At 49.2% G+C, this 20111-nt stretch overlaps 1 protein-coding gene across 3 annotated transcripts in view; it reads left to right on the top strand.

Annotated features, from left to right (window-relative positions):
- Nucleotides 1-14151: 14151 nt before the first annotated feature.
- CD99L2 (CD99 molecule like 2) overlaps nt 14152-20111 on the top strand; it is a 90108-nt gene continuing 84148 nt past the window's right edge. For 2 of the 3 annotated variants that reach the window (XM_081792386.1, XM_081792388.1), the window contains exon 1: nt 14152-14440. In XM_081792386.1, the coding sequence (XP_081648512.1) occupies nt 14374-14440 (67 nt within the window). In that variant the 5' untranslated portion in view covers nt 14152-14373. The remainder of the gene's footprint in view (nt 14441-20111) is intronic. The other variant, XM_081792387.1, reaches the window with a different exon arrangement.

Here is a 20111-nt window from a genome sequence, read left to right on the forward strand (position 1 = left end):
GTATTGGGCATGGAGCAACTGCTTCATACACACTTGCCAATTGGTTCCTTTCCATTTTTTTAACAGCTTTTTTTGAGATATAATTCACATACTGCATAACTCACTTTCAAAGTGTACGAGTCAGTAGTTTGTAGTCTATGCACAAGGCTGTGCAACCACCATCATTATCTAATCCCACAACGTTTTTATGACCCGGAAAAGAAGCTCTGCTCCTCTTTACCACCACCTCCCAACCTTCCCTCCCCACCCCAGCCCTAGGCAGCCACCTATCCCCTTTTCTGTCTCTCTGGGTTTGCCTATTCTGAACACATCATGTATATGGAATCATACAACATGTGGCCTTTTGTGTCTGGCTTCTTTCACTCAGCATCATATTTTCAAGGCTCACCTATGTTGTGGCATGGATCCATACTTCATTCCTTTTTATTGGCTCATGAAATTCCATTGTGTGGATACACTACATTTTATTTGCCCATTCATCAGTTCGTGGACATCTGAGTTGTATAAATAATGGTGCCATGAACACACATGTACAGGTTTTGCATGGACGTATGTTTTCATTTCTCTCGGGTGTACACCTAGGATTGAAATTGCTGGGTCTGTGTTTAACTGGATGGGGGAACCCTCAGAGAGTTTTCCTTAGTGGCAGAAACGTTTTACATTTGCTATAGACTGAATGTTTTGTGTCCACACCCTCCCCAGATTCGTATGTTGAAATCCTAACCCCAAAGCGATGGTATTGGGAGTTGGGCCTTTGGAAGGGGATTAGGTCAAGAGGCGGAGATCCCACGAGTGGGATTAGTGGCCTTATGAAAGAGACCTTATCTCCTCTGCTGTGTGAGGACACGGGGAGAAGACAGCTGTCCATGAACCAGAAAGGGCTCTCGCCAGAACCTGAATCTGCTGGGGCCTTGATCTCAGACTTCCAGCCTCCAGAACTGTGAGAAATCCATGTCTGTCTTTATAAGCCCCCCAGCCTGTGGCGTTCTATTATAGCAGCCCAAACAAAGACGGTGCTCCTAGCCGTGTGATGAGCGTACGAAGGCTCAAATTTCTCCGTATCCTCGCCAACACCTAATATTATCTGCCTGTTTGATTATAACCTCCCTAGTGGGCGTGAAGTGGGATCTCATCATGCCCTATTTCTTTCTTTAGAGAGTATTTATTGACTTCATGCTGGGGCAAAGTCCCAAGATGGGGGGAGGGCTGAGGAGACAGGGCTCAGAGACGAGGTGACTCTTTCAAGATGTATTACAAGTGGTCAGATGTTTCAGGAGGGGGGAACTGCCTGGACTGAACCCCAGAGGCATCGACATGCCTGTTTCATTTTGGAAATGAATTGTGCCCTAAGTGCAGTATTAGAATCATAGGAGGTATGAGAGGGGCTGCGACCCAGGGTCAGAGGGTCAGCTCACCTAGAACACCACTCTCAGGAGCTGCGTTTTATCTCAGAGACCAGTTGCCATTTGTGAGCTGGAGAGTGAAAGAAAAACAATCTGTTTCCGGACAGTCACCCTGAGTGTTGTGCGGAGCATGGATTCCTGGAGGCAGCACTGGAGGCAGCGGGACCAGGGAGCAGCTGCTGTAATAATCCTGATGCGATATGGTGACAGCTGGAACCAGGGCAGAGACGGTGGCAGCAGTGAGTGGGAAGAAGTCCCAGAAGACACAGGGAGCAGATCTCTGAGTGGGGTGCTTTCACTCGGTTCTTTCACAAGCTTTTGCCACAGAAAGATCATCTTGGAAAAATTCAAAGGTCAGAGTTTCTAAGGGCAACTTCCGACAGATGACAGAAGGAGAGCTACTGACCTCTCCATGCCCTGAGCCCAGGGCCACCCTCTCTGCTAGAGCCTGATGGAAAGAGTGAAGGCAGCTGAGGCAGGAGGGACCTGAGTGCCAAGAGTACCGAATAATTAGATGTGCCCTTCGTTTTCACCAAACCAACTTGGTCAATGTTCATTTTGTACCAATTACATGCAGAGGAGAGAAATGCAAAGAAAGATGAGTCCCTGGCTTCCAGAAGTTTCCCTCTAGATAAAATTAATATCGGGGTACATTTTGAAAAATAACAAGAGATGGAAATGCCCACCCAAGGTGGTGACAGATGATTTCCTGCTAAATATATAAGATTTGACTTTCAAAGACCTCCAGAAAGAGGTGCATGATGACCTTGGGCCCAGGGGACACTAGCATTTGGGTACTGGGATAGAGAGGCTAAAGGAAGCACAGTGGGTAACAAAAACCTCAGGTGAAAAGCCAAGGGGACAGGGAGGTACAAAGCCCTTTCAGGGGACAGTGAGGTCACCTGTTGGACCAGAGGTACGAAGGCAGGGCAGGCTGGGCATTGAACTCCAGGCAAAGGCATGCGGCCTGATCGCGTAGGCAACTGGAAGCCAAGAGAACATCATATCCAAGGGAGGACACGAGTAGGGTGGCAGACGCTCTCAAAGACAAGCCACCACTAAGTCAGCAGAGGGCACTGGGGGAGTAAGATGGCAAATGTCACTCCCAGGGCTCTGTTAGACTGGGATGGGGGCCAAAAAGAAGTGACAGGAAGCTGGGACATGTGATCACAAATGGGCTGGGTGTGGAGGGCAAGAGTAAGAAAAGGAGATACCAGTGCACGAAAACCTCTTTCTCTTAGGACTCTGCCTAAGCAGAAAAGGAAGGGCCAAACCCTGGGGAGAGAACTGGCTTCAGGGAGCACTGCGCAGAGAGGCCTCAGTGAGTATGCCTGCCCGGGGAGGTTGGCCCCATTGTCACTCCAGTGCATTCCAGAGGCATTCATGGGAGGCAAGTTGAGGCGGCAGGAGCTATGCCTAGCCGACTGTCCCACATTTTCCATTCTAAAGTGCTTTCCTTCAAGCTCACAGGGTTTGTTTTTTTTAAACAGTTTTTTAAAATTGTGGTCAAATACACATAATGTTTATTATTTTAGCCATCTGTAAGTGCACAGTTCACTGACATTAATTACATTCACAATGTTCTGTAACCATCACCACCATCTATACACAAAACTTTGTCATCATCCCCAACATAAACTCTATCCATTAAATAATAACTTCCCCTTTTCCCCACCCCCAACTCATCGTAACCTCTATTCCACTTTCTGTCTCTATGAATGTACCTATTCCAGCTTATGCACTTCCTATAAACGGAATCGTACAGTGTTTGTCCCGCTGTGCCTAGTTTATCTCACTAAGCGTAATGTTTCCATGGTCCATCCACGTGGTCGTATCTATCAAAATTTGGTTCCTTTTTATAACTGAATAGTATTCCATGGTCTGTATATGCCACATTGTGTTTACCCATTCATCAAGCAGTGGGCACTTGGGTTGTCTCCACTTTTTGGTCATTATGATCATGGTCACACAAACATCTGTTCACATCTGTGCTTCCAATTCTTCAGGGCATGTGCGCAAGGGTGGAATTGCTGCATCATATGGCAATTCTAGATTGAATTTCTGGAGGAACAGGTGTGAAGGAGTATCTGACTGTGGGTTTGGGAGTGACTAGTCACTTCTTGGCTTTGCACATCTTCTTTGGAGCCTACTTGTTTAATTGGGTTGTTTGTTGCTGCTGCTGGTGGTGGTGGTGTTGAGTTATAGCAGTTTATGTTAATCCCTTGTCAGATATATGATTTGCAGATATTTTCTCCCATTTGGTAGGTCGTTGCCTTTTCACTGTTGATGGTGCCCTTCGAGCTACAAAAGTTTTTAATTTTGATGAAGTTCAATGTATCCGTTTTTTCTTTTGTTGCCTCTGTGTTCGGTGTCTGAGCCACCAGTATGGCTAGATCCAACATCATGAAGATTTTTCCCAATGTTTTCTTCTAAGGGTTTTATAATTTTAGCTCTTACATTCAGGTCGTTGATCCATTTTGAGGTAATATTCGTATATGGTGTAAGGTAAGGGTCACGTGGGCTTTTTGTATGTCTTTTTTTGTCTCTCTCTCTCTGTGAGAAGGGAGGTGTTAAAATGATCCGGAACTCAGCATTGGCTCCTAAGTCTTTAAGGAACTAGGTATGAGGGTAACTGGTCTCATGGCACGAGAGTGGGCTTCAGATTTCTTATCTGTAGACTGAGCCCTGTAGAGGGCTGAATTGTGTTCCCCCAAATTCATGTCCACCAGGGACCTCAGAATGAGATCTCACTTGGAAATATGGTCTTTGCAAATGTAATTAAGTTAAGGATCTCTAGATGATACCACACTGGATTTAGCACGGGTCCTACATCCATTGACTGGTGTCCTTGTGAGAAGGCCATTGAAAGACAGAGCCAGAGATTGGAGTGATGTACCTACAATCGAAGGAACAAGGAACCAGAAGCTGGAAGGTGGGAGGAAGGAGCCTCCCCTAGAGGCTTCAGAGGTAGCACAGTCCTGGTGACCTCTTGATTTTGAACTTCTTGCCTCCAGAACTGTGACGGAATAAATTTGTGTTGTTTTCGAGCCATCAAAGTTTGTGTTAATTTGTTACAGCAGCCACAGGAAACTAACATCCTCCCTCGCAGAGTCCTGAAATTATTAAATAGGATCGTACTCAAGTGCATATCACAGTGTTGGGCACACTACCTAAGGCCTCTCCAGAAATTCTTGTTCTCCTCTTGAGCTCCGCTCACAGCTGCTCACATCCACAACATAATGCAGAGCCGGTCACCACCTGCCGGTGTGCCCTCCCGGCCGGCCACGTTCTCTGAGACTGCGTCCGCTTCAACAGCAGGCACCTGGCACATCCGTGTCACTGGAGGGAATGGGACTAGCTGCACTGGAGTGTGGATGCTGGGCAGGGCACTGACTGGCTGGGTAGCCTGGCTAATGTCACTTTTCCTACCTGAAAATTTGTTGTGTTGTCTGTAAAGTGGCGATAGTAACGGCAACGGCAGCCTTCTCTTTGGGTCACCAGGAGGACTCGACAAGGTGATGCAGAGGACGGACAGTGCATCTGAAAACTCAGAACTGCAAGGGGCTTCAGAGATAGTCTGCACCACAGACCCACCCCAACGGGGCTTCCCCCAGCTCCAGATAGGCCGCTCCAGGAGAGAGTGGGTTTCCAGCAGTCGAGTGAAGAAAGGGCCAGATGGTAAATATTTTTAGTTTTGTGGGTCACGCAGTCTCTGTCACAACTACTCACTCCACTGGGCCCCGTTAGTACAAAAGCAGTTCTAGACAACAGATAAACGCATGGGCGTGGCTGCGTGCCGACAGAACTGTATTTATGGACATGGAAATGTGAAGGTCACATCGTTTCACGTGTCATAAAATATTCTTCTTTTTGATTTTCCTCAGCCATTCTTAGCCGGCAGAGCAGACGAAGACAGCAGTGGTCTCAGTCAGTGGTTCACGGCCTTAGTTAGCTGTGTATTCGACTCATCAGGGGAGCCTTTAGAAAAACACTAGTGCCTAACCTGCCTCAGGTCAACTACATCAACATCTTGGGGAGTGGAGCCTGACAGGGGGTAATTTTAAAAGCTCCCCTGATACCCAACAATTCAGGTACAAAGTCAAGAGAAATGAAAACACATGTCCACACAAAAACGTTTACATGCAGGTTCATAGAAGCATTAGTCACAATAGCCCCAAACTGGAAACAACCCAAATGTCCCACTTTTGGTGAATGGAAACACAAAATGTGGTTTCTCCATACAATGGAATATTACTCAGCCAAAAAAGGAATGGGGTTCTATTACCTACTACAACCATGCCTTGAAAACATGATGCTTAAATAGAAGAAGCCAGACACAAAAGGCCACATATCATGTGATTTTTTTTTTTTTTTGTAGGAGATGTCTCGCAGAGGCAAATCCGTGGAGACAGAAAGGAGATTAGTGGTCTCCAGGGGCTGCGGGAGGGGAAATAGGGAGTGACGGCTCAAGGGTATGGAGTTTCCTTTTGGGATGATGGAAATATTCTGGAAGTAAATAGTAATGGTTAGGCAACACTGTGAATGTACTAAATGCCACAAAATTGTTTACTTTGAAAGGGTGCGTTTTATGTTATGTGAATTTTACCTCAGTTTATAAAGGAATCTGAAAGCAGCACGCCCAGTGCGAAGGTAGAGTCTAGCACAGAGGCTGTGGGAGTAGAAAGGTCACTAAGGCCTTACTAGAACATACTAACTGTCAGTACAGATGATGGAAATACACAGGAAAACCTGGAGGCACGAAGCAGTGAGAACTTGTGAGAGCCAGGCCAGATCATGGAGCACTCTGCAGGCCACGGACAGGAATCTGGATTTGCTCTGAGCGAGATGGAGTGCCTTTAACATGAGATTGATGGGTTTCAAGCAAGGGAACATGATCTGATTTACTTACTAAGAGGCTCCCCCTGGTTGCTGGGTGGAGAACGGCCTGGAGGCAGCTGTGCAGTTATTCAGGGCAGACTTGGGTGCACCTATCCAAGACGATTTAGAAGGCAGAGTTTGCAGGACTTGGTCATGGAGTGAGTGAGACCAGGGAGGGGTCAAGGCTGCCTCGTAGGTTTGGGGCCTCAGCAACTGGGATATCAGTGGTGCCATTTACTGAGATGGGGACCACGGCAGGGAGTGGCAGGGTGCTTTTCGGGACAAGGATGAACAGTTCTTATCTGGACATTGCAATGCCTCTGAAAAAGCATTAGACAATGCAGAACAGGCATTTGAAGGTACACGTACCTTCCCCAGGGCTGGGAAGGTAAAGGTGGGTGTGATCGGCATGTGAGTGTGAATAAGCTGGCCCAGAAGAGAGAAGGGACTGAGACGTGAAAAGATGCCCAACTCATCACTCATCATCAGGGAAACAGAAATCAAAACCACAATGAGATAATCACCTCACGCCTGTCAGAATGGCTAAACTCAGCAACACAAGAAACAACAAGTGTTGGCGAGCACGTGGAGAAAAAGGAACCCTTGGGCACTGTTGCTGGGAACGCAAACTGGTGCAGCCACTCTGGAGAACGGTAGGGATGTTCCTCAAAAATTTTAAGATAGAACTATCCTACGACCCAGGAATTCTATACTGGGTATTTAGCCAAAGAACATGAAAACACAAATTCAAAAAGATATACGCACCCCTATATTTACTTACAATACCCAAATTATGGAAATGTTCACCAATAGACAAATCAAGAAGTGATATATATATATATATATATATATATATATATATATATATATATACATATGTATATAATATATATTATATATGATTCATATATATATGAATATTACTCAGCCATCAAAAAGAATGAAATCTTGACATTTGCAACAACATGGATGGAACTAGAGAGTATAATGCTAAGTAAAATAAATCAGAGGAAGACAAATACTATATGATTTCATTCATGTGTGGAATTTAAGAAACTGAATGAGCAAAGGAAAAATCAGACAAGAGACAAAGCAAAAAACAGACGGTTTACTCTAGAGAACACACTGATGGTCATCCAGGTTAATAGTTTCAGAAGGTCCTACTTCCCATACTGTGAAGAGTGAACAGGAGAGAGGAGAAGGAGAAGTAAGGGCCCCACTCGCGTAGGGTGTCCTTAGTGGGGACGGAGAGAAGGGGTTGCTTTAAGAAGTCTTGAAGAAGTAGAATTGCCAGGCACTCAATCGATACATGTTAATCAATTTTTGTTGAAGTTCATATAAACAGGTAGAGGCAGATCCACGCCACTCCAATTTCTCTGCCTTGGTTTACCCATGCCAGGTGATAAAATTCTGCAAACAGGTTTGGCATTTGCATAGGAGTTAGTGGAATCGAGTGATCATTTTGGATGGGCTGGGGTTGGGCTCCTGTAATATTCAAATTCCTGTACACTAGCACCGTATATACACGTGTGTGCTTATGTGTGTATGTGGGGAGAGGTGTTTCATGTAGCGGTTCCCCAAAGGGGAGGCAATGCCTGTGGAAAGCCAACAATGCAATGATATTACTATTAATGGGGTGCTATTTTCTACATTTGTGCCCTTAACTTCTTCTGCACTGCTTTGATTACATGCAAAGACCTAAAGAGGCCACATGTTGATTTCTGTGGTTTTGAGTCTTCTCACTGCTTCAGGGAGACTTCACCAGGTAAGTTACATAAGGTCCCTTACTCCTTTGCATTGCAGGGGCAAATGTTAAGTCCTATTCCCGCAGAGTAGAAAATCCTGCCTCGGAAATATTGCAGAGACATAAGTTATTTTTTGCCAAGTGCTTATGCAAATTTCATATTAACTCGACTGAGCACTAGAAAGAAATTTACAGAACAGTCTCTCCCATTAGGAAAACATGCAGGTATAAGGTTTTGCCCTGCTTGACTTGGCACGCAGGCTTCCAGAAGACGAGTGGGTGTTCTGCATTTAGATTTCCGGAGAAGAGGACTCCTTCTCATGATAATGAGACTTGAAACTGAGTCGTGACCCACGGGCATTTTGCACCCGTCTTCCTTTCCTTCTACACTGTTCTCATTGCGCCATCATGGCCACTATCTTCACCCTTATATGGTCCTTGGTGTGTTAAGAAAACACCACCGGGCCTCCCCTGGCTCCCCATCTCTGGTGCCTCTTCGCTCTTCTCCCTGCCTCTGCATGGCATCCAGCTTCTCCTCCGCTCTCCCCAGGTTTTCACTCTTCAATGGCTCTGTCACCTACAGCAGCATTTTCTAAGGCAGATGCTGGACTAACGCAGTCCTGAGTCTCCTTGAAGAAATGGATCCAGGAAATGCCAGTCTGATCTCGTCACCCTGCAGCCTCACCCCAGCCCCACTTAAAACGCACTGGGGTTCTCAGTCACGTTTGGATAGAGTCCAGATCTTGCCTGCTCCGTGAGCCCTGCGTGACCTGATTCTAGCCAACTCAAATTCCCTCTGCTGCCCACTCTCTCATTTCTGGGCGTCTCTCTCAGACACCCCTTCCCCCTCCAGCCCTCACACATGCCCATCTGTCTGCGCAGTGGACTAGTACTTCGATGCTCCCCTCTGCTCATAAGTGCCTGTGTCACGTGAAGCACAGTTGCTTGTCGTGTGTCTCCTCCCCACAGGGCACCTTGGACTTGCTTTCCTCTCCTGCCCTGAGAATAGGGTCAGGCCCCCACACACGTCCCCTCCTTTCTGTAGCCACATACATCCTCTGAATCCAAACCCTTCTCTTTAGGCCCATGGCTCCCAGCCTCTTCTCCGAGATAATGCCAGGAGCCATTCCTATGGACCATTTGTGCTGTCCCTCTGCCATGCTTAAAACCCTTCAAATGGCTTCCCTCTGTTCTTAGGATCAAATCTTTGTCATTAGCATGGCATTCAAGGCTCTGCCTGACCTTGCCTTACTATAAAATCCAAGAGAGGAGACTGAGGAATAATTTGTTAACAACTCAAAAAAATGTGAGGGAACATTGTTTCAGAATCCATTTTCAGAGCTTCTGTTTACATGTGGAGTGTGTTTTAAAAATTTCCTACCTACCAGGGCCCTGGGTGGGCTGAATATTGCTGGTGGTTCCCAGATTTGTGAATTTCACTGGCGAGTAGATTTCCTTTCTTCTCTTTTCTTTTCTTTCTCATCTTCTTTTCTCTTCCTTTTTTTTTTTTTTGAGAGCAAGCGAGCACGCACAAGTGCATGCACAAGCTAGTGTGGGGGAGGGGCAGAAAGAGAGAGACTCTTAAGCAGGCTCCACGCTCAACATAGAACCTGACACGGAACCGTGAGATCATGACCTGACCCAAAATCAAGTCAGACGCTTAACTCACTGAGCTACCCAGGCACCCCACATTCCTTTCTTTTAATTTGGGGACAGATAGGATTGCTAACTTTTTATTTTGCAAAGTAAGCACATTAAACAAAACCCTATTATGTCTTCAGGATATAAAGGACTTTTGTATACCACGCAAAAATCCACGATTTCGGAATAAAGGTCAGTATTCTAACTTTATGGGGGATAACTTGCCACAACAACCTCATTTGTCTTATGTCGCCTGGGACTGTTAAAGACTTGCATGTGATGTCAGGCATCTTGGGAACTGTTGTGGCCCACAGTGCTCCCCTCCCTGCAGCTAGCTGTTTGATATGCAGGGAGTCTTTGTCTCCAAGTTGGCCTGCACAGTGGGGAGCACGATGGGAGAGTGTGGCAGCCCTTTTGTACCTGCTGCGGAGCAGGACCCCACAAACTACTCTGGTGATGGATGAGGGCCCCAGGCTGTGGGAGGAGAGAGGAAGCCAGGAACGCAGCTGACCTGCCTTGGGTCCCAGGGGCCAAAAGACGAGCTGGAGTTGGTCCCTGCCAGGGCTTTGTCCCTGCCCCTGCCTGCATGTAAGCTCCCTCTCCACTCTGGTGCCCCAAAGATCGGCGAGGGGGTGGGTTTCCCAGGAAATGGCACTCCTGACATGGACAGTGGTGCTTTCGAAATGGGTACCTTCAGCCATGGTGGGGCTGGTGGCAAGACCATTCCAAGGGCTCTGGTGAACTGGTAACAGCAAGTGGGGCTGACTTTGGCCATGGGTCAGTGAGGCCCCCTTGGGGGACTTTATAAGGAAGGGTTTGTGGCATTTGGGGGCAAGAACAGGAACCCTGCACTAGTGACAGTGAAGTAACAGCTGTTTTGGAATTTAGAACTCATCTTCCCAAGGATATGGTGTGCAAGGAGGAAGTGGGGGCAGAGGTTGGGGAGTGGTGGAAAGACGGGCTAGTAGTCAGAAGTCTACCTCGGATTAGGAGAAGCTGTCCCAGCCCCATTTATGCCTCTTTTGTACCCCCAGACCAGCCTGGTGGCCATTTGTCCATGCCGCACTTCTCTGCCTGGGTCAGAGCTGAGGATAGGTAGGCGTTTTGGGAGAGGAGCTTGTCAGGCTAAATGGCTTTCCAACTGGTGACAATTTTAAGGATATAAAAAGTTCAGGAAAGGTTGAGGAGGAGCAGGATGGTGAGGTCAAGGGGCTGGTATGGACACAAGGCAGATATGGCCAGGAGTTGGTCCCAGCAGTCGTACTGGGGAGCGTATATATGTGTATATGGTACATGATATTGGTATACAGAATCACGGTTTCTGAGTGTAGAATTTCCCGAATGTAAATCAACTCCATGTTCAATTGTAATGCAGTGGAGTAGCAGCTACCTGACTGAGAAGCTCACCAAGTCCCAGGCTGGACTTCAGCTTGGCAAGGATCAGGGCCTCGATGTCATCAGCCCTCTCAGACTCACACAAACCTAACATATAAGAGACTGAGAGATAAACCAGATCCAGATGAATCATTTTAATAGGGAGAGTTATCTGATAGGCTAACTGACCTCAGACACTTGCAGTATTTTGATTAGTGGCTTTTTTTTTTGAGTGGGTGTCTCTTGGCACATGGTAAACATCATCCTTTTCTGTTGGTGTTGGGTTTTTTCTGTTCTTTGTTTTTGTTTGTTTTTTTTTTAGAGACAGAGACAGAGTGTGAGCAGGAGAGGGTGAGAGAGAGAGAGAGAGAGAGAGAGAGAGAGAGAGACACAGAATCTGAAGCGGGCTCCAGGCTCTGAGCTATCAGCATAGAGCCCAATGTGGGGCTCGAACTCATGATCAGTGCGATCAGACTCAAGCCGAAGTTGGACGCTTAACCGACTGAGCCACCCAGGTGCCCCCTTTTCTGTTGGTTCTTATGGCTGTGTCACGTCCTGTGCTCATTCCGTGCCACACCTGTTAACATTCATCCTTGCCACACTTCCACCTGCTAAAAGGGAGGCTGGCAAACTTTTTCTGTAAAAGGCTGTGTGGTAGAGATGTCAGGCTTTGCAGGGTCCATGGTCTCTGTTGCAAGTATTCAACTCTGATGTGGTAGCACAAAACCAGCCATAGACAATACAGAAATGGATGGCTGTGGCTGTTTCCACAAACTTCATGGACCCTGAAATTTGCATTTTGTGTAACTTACCATGTCACAAAATAACCTTTTGATCTTTTAAACCAGTGAAAAATGCAAAAGCCACTCTTAGTTTGCAGGTTGTACAAATAGGCCGGTGGGCTGGATTTGGCCTACAACTACCCCTGAGCTAGGGGATAGCGTTCCTGCATATTATGCCGTGGCCACCGCTTTGCTGGTGGGATTTAGGCATCTCCACGCACCTTTACCAGGTAGAGCTCCATTAGGGTGTGACTGCTGCATGGTGAGTGCATTTTCCTCACCTCCTCGTGCCTTCTCCATGTGAATGGGTATATAGGTGCTGGGGTTTGCCCCTTAGAGCCTGTAGGGGTCTTAAAGACCATGATGTCTAGTGCCCTCCTGGTACACATGTGACCACTGAGGCCAGGACACAAGAGAATGGCCCAGAACACTGGAGAGTTGGTGGGAAAGATTGGGGGCATATCTGCAGCCTGGCGTACATAGTAATTGCTCAACCTCACAGTAGCCAGTATTTTTTTTTTTTTTTTTTAGCTGTTACAAGACTCACAAGAACCTCTCTGCTCACTGTGTCTCAGATCACCCATTTCTCATCATACCATGAAATCCTCACCATAACCTTTATTGGTCCAGCCAGGATCTCAACCCTGTCTGGCTCCAAAGCACACGTTCTTAGCAGCCATTTACTCACTGGGATTCCTAGTGGTTTCCCTGCCTCTTTGATACTGCGGGACCATAGCTGGTTAACTCCCCAATCTCAAGCAACCTCCACTTTTGCTCCTTTCCCCTCATTAGTTATTGGGGTGATGCAGGAAGTTGTGAGAAATAAAAAATAAGGGGGAAATGCCTGGATTATGCTGTGTATATAGTGTTACCTAGCTACTAGGTATTTGTTAATTCTCCAGGTAGTTAGTGTCATTGGATAAGTACTGTCTGAAAATCAAGACATCCACTTACTCCTTACATGTTTTGTTTTTCTAGCCCCAGGATTCAGAGCAATGGATGGAAGTCATACCGGGAAAGATGTCGGGTCTATGTCAAGGAGACCCCTGCCCCCTACTATGGCTCAGGGGGCAGGAGACGCTTGTGCGGAGGTTGTCTCTGGAGGTGCTGGCGGGGCAGAGTGGGGTGGGGAGCCCAGGAAGCCTGCCTGGGGTACACTGGGGGTAGGTGGTAGTAGCCACCCTCTAAGGAGGATGTGATCCAGGGCAGCCCTTGCCGAATAATGGCAGGGACAGGCTCGATGCCGCCGCTCTGCCACTCCGGAGAGCAGTGGAGCTCTCTCTTTGTCCTGGAGAGCTGGCTGCAGCTGGAGCCCTTCTGGAGGGTGTTCACGTCAAAGGCTGCGGCGGGCATTTTGCGGTTCAGGGCAGTGTTGGATTCTGATTTCGCCCAGCCCCGGAGATGGACTCCGTTTGCGGGGGTTCATGGGAAAGGACTGCAGCGCGTCTGTCGATCATTGAGCACGTTTTCACATCGACCCTGCAGATGTGAACCTGCGCTTTCAGCGCATTCATCAAAGCCTCGGGAGAGCTGACCCTGTGTCTCCCCCCTCATCTCCCGGGCCCAAGGCGTTCTGGCTCCAGGAGCCCCCCCCCCCCCCCCGCCCCGCTTTCCTCTCGCCTGCCCCGGCGCCCCCGGCCTTGGGCTGATTTCCTCGAGACGTGCCGCTGTTTGCCAACAGCAGGCAGCCACGAAAACGGCCCCTTTCTTTCATCTCCGGACGGGGTTCCACTACAGTTTCCTGCAGGGATCGGCGAGTGGGCGGGCAGCCAGTTGTGAACAGCGAGCTCAGCCAAAGCGACTGGGGCAAGAGCACAGTGCTGCGTCCTGGAGCCGCAGCTGGAAGGGACTCCCAGGGAAGAGCCTTTTACCGGGAAGACGCCAAGTCCGGAGGGAAAGAGCCCTGTCCAAGGTCACCGGCTGGCAGAGCGCACCTGTCGTGTGCGCCGCCTCGAGTCCGCTCCGGGCCGGGAGGAGTCTGGCTCGCGGAATGGAAATCACTGCACACCCTGGCCGCCCGCGCCTCTGGCTCTTCTGCCACTGTTGACACTCCGGACCCGCAGGCTCACCTCTCGAGGACTGGGCGGGGGGTGGGGGGTGGGGGTGGGGAGGCCTTTCGGGCAACCAGCAACGCGCTGGCTCTCGCCGCAACCCGGGCAGACCCACCCGCCGGGTGCCCACCCGCCACGGCCTCGCTCACCAGCCCGCACCCAGGGTGAGGGCCTGCCCTCAGACTGCGGCCCCGCCCCTCGCGCGGCGGCCCCGCCCCCCGAGACTGCAGGCTGGCCCCGCCCCTCGCGCCACAGTCGCAGCCCCGCCCCGCCGCACCTGGCCCCAGCCCGGCGCGCCCCCCAGCGCCAGCCCTCGCGCGCGCTCCTCCGCCCTCCCGGGGGTGTGCGGCGCGCACCGGCTCTGGGCGGGGCCCTGCAGTGGCGGCGGGGCTCCTCCTCCTGCTGCTCCTCCTCCTCGCTCCCAGCACCTCCCCGACCTCCCCCTCGGGCGCTCTCGCGCTAACTGCGCTCTTCCGGGGCCCCTCTGCCCGCTTCCAGCCATGGTGCTCTGGCGCTCGGCGTTCTTCATCTGCCTCGCTTTCTCCTTGGCCACTCTGGTCCAGAGAGGTAAGGCGGGCGGGGGGCGCGCGGGGACCCCGCCCTGTGGGCCCGCGGGGCGGGGGCTCGGCGCCCCGCGGCCCCATGGTGCGCATGAGCGGCCCGGCCCCCACCTCGCAGGCCTGCGGCGGAGGCTGCGGGCGGGTGGGCGGGGCAGTGGGGGTGCGAGCCCCGGGCCCGGGGGGACTGACCTTGCCGCGATCCAGGTGGTCGGAGAGGAGGGACCGGGACCCCTCTGGGTGCTGGGCTAGAAACAGCGGGTTAATCCTCCTTTAAAATCCTGAAAGAGGTGTCACCGCCGGTGACAACAGCTGTCCCCAGGAGATTGCTTTTGGGAAAACCTTGAAGAGAGCACACTCATTCCCTTGAGCGGGGCTTCTCAGAAAGAGCACACTCATTCCCTTGAGCGGGGCTCCTCAAAATGTGTTTTGAGGCCACCTGCAGCAAAAGCACCCAGGGAGATTCCTGGGCGAATTCCTATCCCCTTTTGTCAGGATATTTGCGGGGACGGGATGGGGGGGCAGCGATGTGTAGGTCTAACCAGCTCCCCAGGTGCTTCTGGTGCCCGCCCCAGTTTTCTAGCCATTGGCGACTTTTGCCAAGGAGGTAGAGAGAGAGAAATGCTGCGGAATCAAAAGAGCAAGTGTCCTAGAGCCGCACTACTCCAAGTGTGGTCCAAGGGCCCTCGTAGGCATCACCTGGGACTTCTTGGGAATGCAGCATCTCAGGCCCCGCCCCTGACTTAGTGAGTCTGATTCTGCGTTTTAACTAGATCCCCGGGTTGTTCGCAGGCATATTTGAGAAGCATCTTAGAATAAATGCAGTGTGTGGTTAAAAATAGGACCTCCAACACGTACAGACAGAATCTTCTTACACTTATTTATATCCCATCTCCACATCAGAAAAAGGTTTGAGGAAAACACTGCAATTAAGTAGAGTTGGGCTCTGAGCTTCCTGACAAGGAAGGCAAATTCAGCTAGTGAAAAACATGAGCTCAGCAAAAACAAAACTTTGTCCTTGTACTGAGTGCTAGTGAGATTTATGTTACACACGAGGAACACTGGAAAACAGTAGACAGTCTAAGGTAGTTTTACAAAAGATGCAGAAATATTTCTCATGTGGGCAGCCATCCTGGACCTGATACAAGAAGAGCCATTCAACATTCTACAAAGGTGTCAGGCTCTGTTCCAGAGACCGATGATGCAGCAGTGAATCAAACTAAGACTGCCTTTCTGGAGCTAATGCCCTGGTGTGGGGAGAAAACAAGCATAGACATCACAATCTACATAATATATTGTTAGTGCTGTGAAGGAAAATAAAGCAAGTTATAGGGTTGTTGCATTTTCTGTTTCATTTTTCTTCTTCGGGGTTAACATTTTAATTTTTTATGATGCATTTGTGGGAAAAAGTGTAATTGCTTGATTGACTTTTGTTGGTATGGAATGTTTGAAAGTGCACGCACAGAAAAATTAGAAAAATGATATTCCCTTCAAGGCTATATTCTTCAGCATGGTATGCACACTGAGAGGAGGAATAGAAATGAACAGGTCTCAGATTTTCACCATGATGTGTCATACTAGGTGATTTAGGAGGTGCTGGAGGAGTCTGTGAACCATTGCAACCATTTTACAGGTGAAAGTGGCACAGAGAAATGTGAGGTAACTTGCCTCAGGTGGCAGAGCTAAGATTTGACCCCAGGCTTGTCTGATGCCACGGTCCTTGCTTATAAGCACCTGGAGGGTGCCCTCCTGCCTTGGGAAAGTTTTCTGAATTTCACTTGGTTTGCTCGGCCTTGTTAGGCCTAACAATGGCATTTTGAGGGGACCAGGAGTATGTCACTCTCAGATCTGTGGCCCTGCCACCAGCTACCACCTCCTGAGTGCTTGCTGTGTGCCAGGCACCTCACATGTCTTGTTTTCAGTTGCCCCAACAATTTTGTAGGAAGGCATTACTTTGCCCTTCAGGGTCTGGCAAGTTGAGACAGACTGTATTTTAGTAGTTCTGAAAAATCCTCTGAGGACAAATATGTTGCCTGCATGCACCTACAGAAATGGGAAGCTGATCTTTTGTGTGGTGGGGGAAGAATCACAGTGGTACAGGAGGGGAGTAATGATCACGAAGGTTCCATTTCCCCAAATGCCTTCCATGCACCAGGCCCTTGGTGCCTCACACACATTTACCCCTCATAACCACCCTGAAGGTTTTGACAGTATGACCCCTCTCGCCTTCTTGTGTCCATAACGGCCATTTGTATATGGCCTTGAAAAGTAACTCACTGGTAACCCATTTCTCAGATGAAAAATGAGTGGCCCAGCGAGGTTTAAGACTTAAACTCAGGTTTGTCTGAATAACCAAAGCAGGGGTCATGAACGTAGAATACCTCTGGGCCTCAGTTTCCCCATTTGTAAAATGGGGATAACCAGAGCATCCACATCAAGGGATTGTTAGCAGGATTGAATGGATACAGATGGATAAAGTGCTTAGCACAGCGTGTGGCTCCCAGCGAGCTGTTAGTAATTCTTACGTTGCCTAAAACATTCCAAGCCACGGTTTAAAAATACGCAGTGCAAACCTTGAAAATATCAAGCTAAGTGAGAGAAGCCAGACACAAAAGCTCACATATTGTATTGTCCATTTATATGAAAGGTCCAGAGTTGGAAAATCCATAGCGACAAAAAGTACATGACTGGTTGCCAGAGGCTTTTGGGGTGTGATTGGGGAATGGAGGAGTGACTGCTTCACATAGGTGCAGTTTCCTTTTGGGGTGATGAAAATGTTCTGGAACTAGATAGAGGTGATGGTTGCACAGCCTTGTGAATGTACTAAGAGCCATTGAATTGCACACTTCTAAAGGGTGAGTTGTATGGTGCATGAATTATATCTCCGTTAAAATTTTTTTTAATATAAAAATTTTTATATGTCCATTTAAAAAAATTCACTGTAGTCCAAGCAGAACAAATGGGAGTGATGGCAGCCTGTGACCCCTGGGACTTGGTCACATAGGGGAGAGAGAAGAGCAGTGGGCCCCAAGTGCTGGTGGTATTGGGATGTAGGCTAGGATCCAGGCAGAAGCCCTGTGGGCCTCCTTGGGATGGGATATTGGGTATGAGCCAGACAGGCCACAGGGGCATGTGCTGGGTTGGCCAGATCTACCCAATCCCTCCAGCCTCCATCCCTGACTTTCCTGGGTTCTTCCAGCACTTGGTGTTGGTGCTTTTCCTGCTGTGTGCCCACTCCTACTCTTTGCACCTGGATGTCCTCGTCTGCTGCTCTGGGTGGGCTTGGGGAGTGCTCTGGGTGGCTGCTCTGGGGGTGCTCTGGGGGTGCTCTGGGGGTGCTCTGGGTGGCTGCAGGGGGTCCTGTCTGCCAACCCAGACTTGGCTCTCCCTGAGTCTTACTCACAAGTCCACTGATTAGCCGATCTCGGTTTGCATGTAAAAGGTTAAAAAGTCACCGTAAACGTCTAACCAAAACTTGTGGGCAGTACTTGAAAGAAGGGAGATGATCCATATGAGGGTGAGTGGGAAGCTGTGCTGGGTTCCCGCAGATAGCCAAGCCCTAATCCCTGGCACCTGTGACTCTTAGGGTATGTGTAAAGAGGAATTAAGGTAGCTAATCAGCTGGCCTTAAATAAGATTCTCCTGCATTATCCTGGCCAATTGAGGGACAAGGGTCCTTTAAATATGGAAGGTGGAGGTAAAGGAGTGAGAACGGTGCGATGTGAGAGAGATTTGGCCCAAAGATGGAGGGCCACAAGCCAAGGAATGCACACACAACCTCTAGAAGCTGAAAAGGGGGACAGACTCTCCCCGAGAGCTTCCAGAAGGAACAGAGCCCCGCTGACACCTTGCTTTTAGCCCAGTGAGAACTGTGTTGGACTTCTGACCTCCAAAACAGTAAGATTAAAGAAATGAAGTATGTGTTTGAAATCTTTCGGAATTTGTTGTAGCTGCAAGAGCAAACTAATAGAACAGCTAAGGGGTAGATAATAGCTTCCTCTTCATTCCTTGAAAAAACTAGCTTGTGCTGTCTCCTTACATTGTTTCGGTTTTGCTATCTTAAACCAATTCCCTATATGCTCTGAGTTCAGGAGTTTAAATGTGCAGAAAATTGGATTGCAGTGATGTTCTTGGTGTGGAAATGGGCGTTTAGAAGCACCTCTGAGGGCCCTGGAAGACCGCTACATCCTTTTTGCCTGGGTTTGATTTTTTAGAGCTACTTCACAAGGAAATTGGAGCCGGTGCCTACAGTGCCCCCGCCCAGAGGCCTTTACCTTCTCTCCCCCCCCACCCTGAGTCCTGATGGCTGCTTGATGCAGTGCTCTCTGTGGCCCAGCAGACAGATCGAGGGGTTTGGATTTGTCCGGCTGCACCTGCCCCTTTGCTGAGGAGGAAGGATGTGCGGCCCCACCGGTGTCCTGGCTTCAGCTGATTGTGTGGTTCCCACTCTCCCCAAGCCGGTGGGAGAAGAGAACCAGAGCAGGAATGGGGCCCGGGGGTGGTCCTGGACCTCCACTTGAGCTCCAACCTGCTTTGAGCTCTGTTTTTATGAGTTTTTGGTCCAGGGCTGCTCATAAGATGTCAAGGGGCTCTGCAGCTTTAGACCAACAAACACACTTGGAAAACTGTGGTTGAATTCCAGAGAGTGGTGCTCAGGGAACATCTGTTTACTGGGGGGCTAGACAACATCTGGCTGGCAATGCCAGGTGGTTCGTTTGGGATTACTTTCCAAATTAGAGACGGTACCCTCAGCAGGAAATACTGTTGCAGTGCGGAATTCACTGCCACCAAAATAGTGCCCCGGCACAGACTGGGCTCATTTTGACATTCTTTTTATTGCTGCTTCAGCTAGCCTGGGATGACGGAATTAACACACAGCCTGCATTCCAGCGTGGCCCCCGCCATTTGCTGGCAACAGTTGCCTTATCTGCACCAAGAGGCTGCTGATGTCTGCTTTGTTGGCCTCACAGAATTGTTGGAGTAGCCAGTTAATTGCTAATGTAAACGGGTGGTGTGTTAGGTTCCCTAGATGGGCCAAGAAGGCGAAGAGGCCACCTTCCTAAGGCGGTTCCAGTGAGAATTCGGGCGCTCGTGTTTACAAAAGCCTTTACTTGGCCTGCACGAAAACGCCCCTGAGTTGGTGAGCTGGGCTCAGAGTCCGAATGAGCAGGAGCAGCTCTAATTTAGTTGCTCTTTATAGCCCTTTCACTCCCTGTGGAGTTCTGGGCTCTTCTGCAGGAGCGATCCCTTTTTTTACCTTTCATCATTCATTCATTTGGCTCCTCGCTTTGGCTCAAAAAATGCAAGAATCCACAGTAGTGCTTAAAAAGAAACAAAAACTGTGTTTTAATCTTTTATTCATCGCATACTCTATACCATGTGGACTCGTAGTTTGGGGGCTCCATTAGTTTCTTCCCACCTCTCCCCTGAAACTGCTCCTGGCCAGGGTCAGCTATGGCTTCCTGTTGGGGGAAACGTGACACCTGAGGGACATCTGCCACCTTCTGGTCACCCCTGCACACACTGGAAGCACTTTCTCCCAGGCTTCTCACCTCTCTGACCTCAGGTGCTTCCAGGCTTAAAATTAAATTCCGTCTGCATACCTCTGAGTCTTCAGTTTCTATCCCCAGCCCTGAGAGCTCTTTACCTCTAGTCTCCTACATTCAGGATCCCCACAGCTG

The sequence above is a fragment of the Panthera onca genome, chromosome X, assembly GCF_046562875.1.
Source record: "Panthera onca isolate mPanOnc1 chromosome X, mPanOnc1 haplotype 2, whole genome shotgun sequence".
Lineage (NCBI taxonomy): Eukaryota > Metazoa > Chordata > Mammalia > Carnivora > Felidae > Panthera > Panthera onca.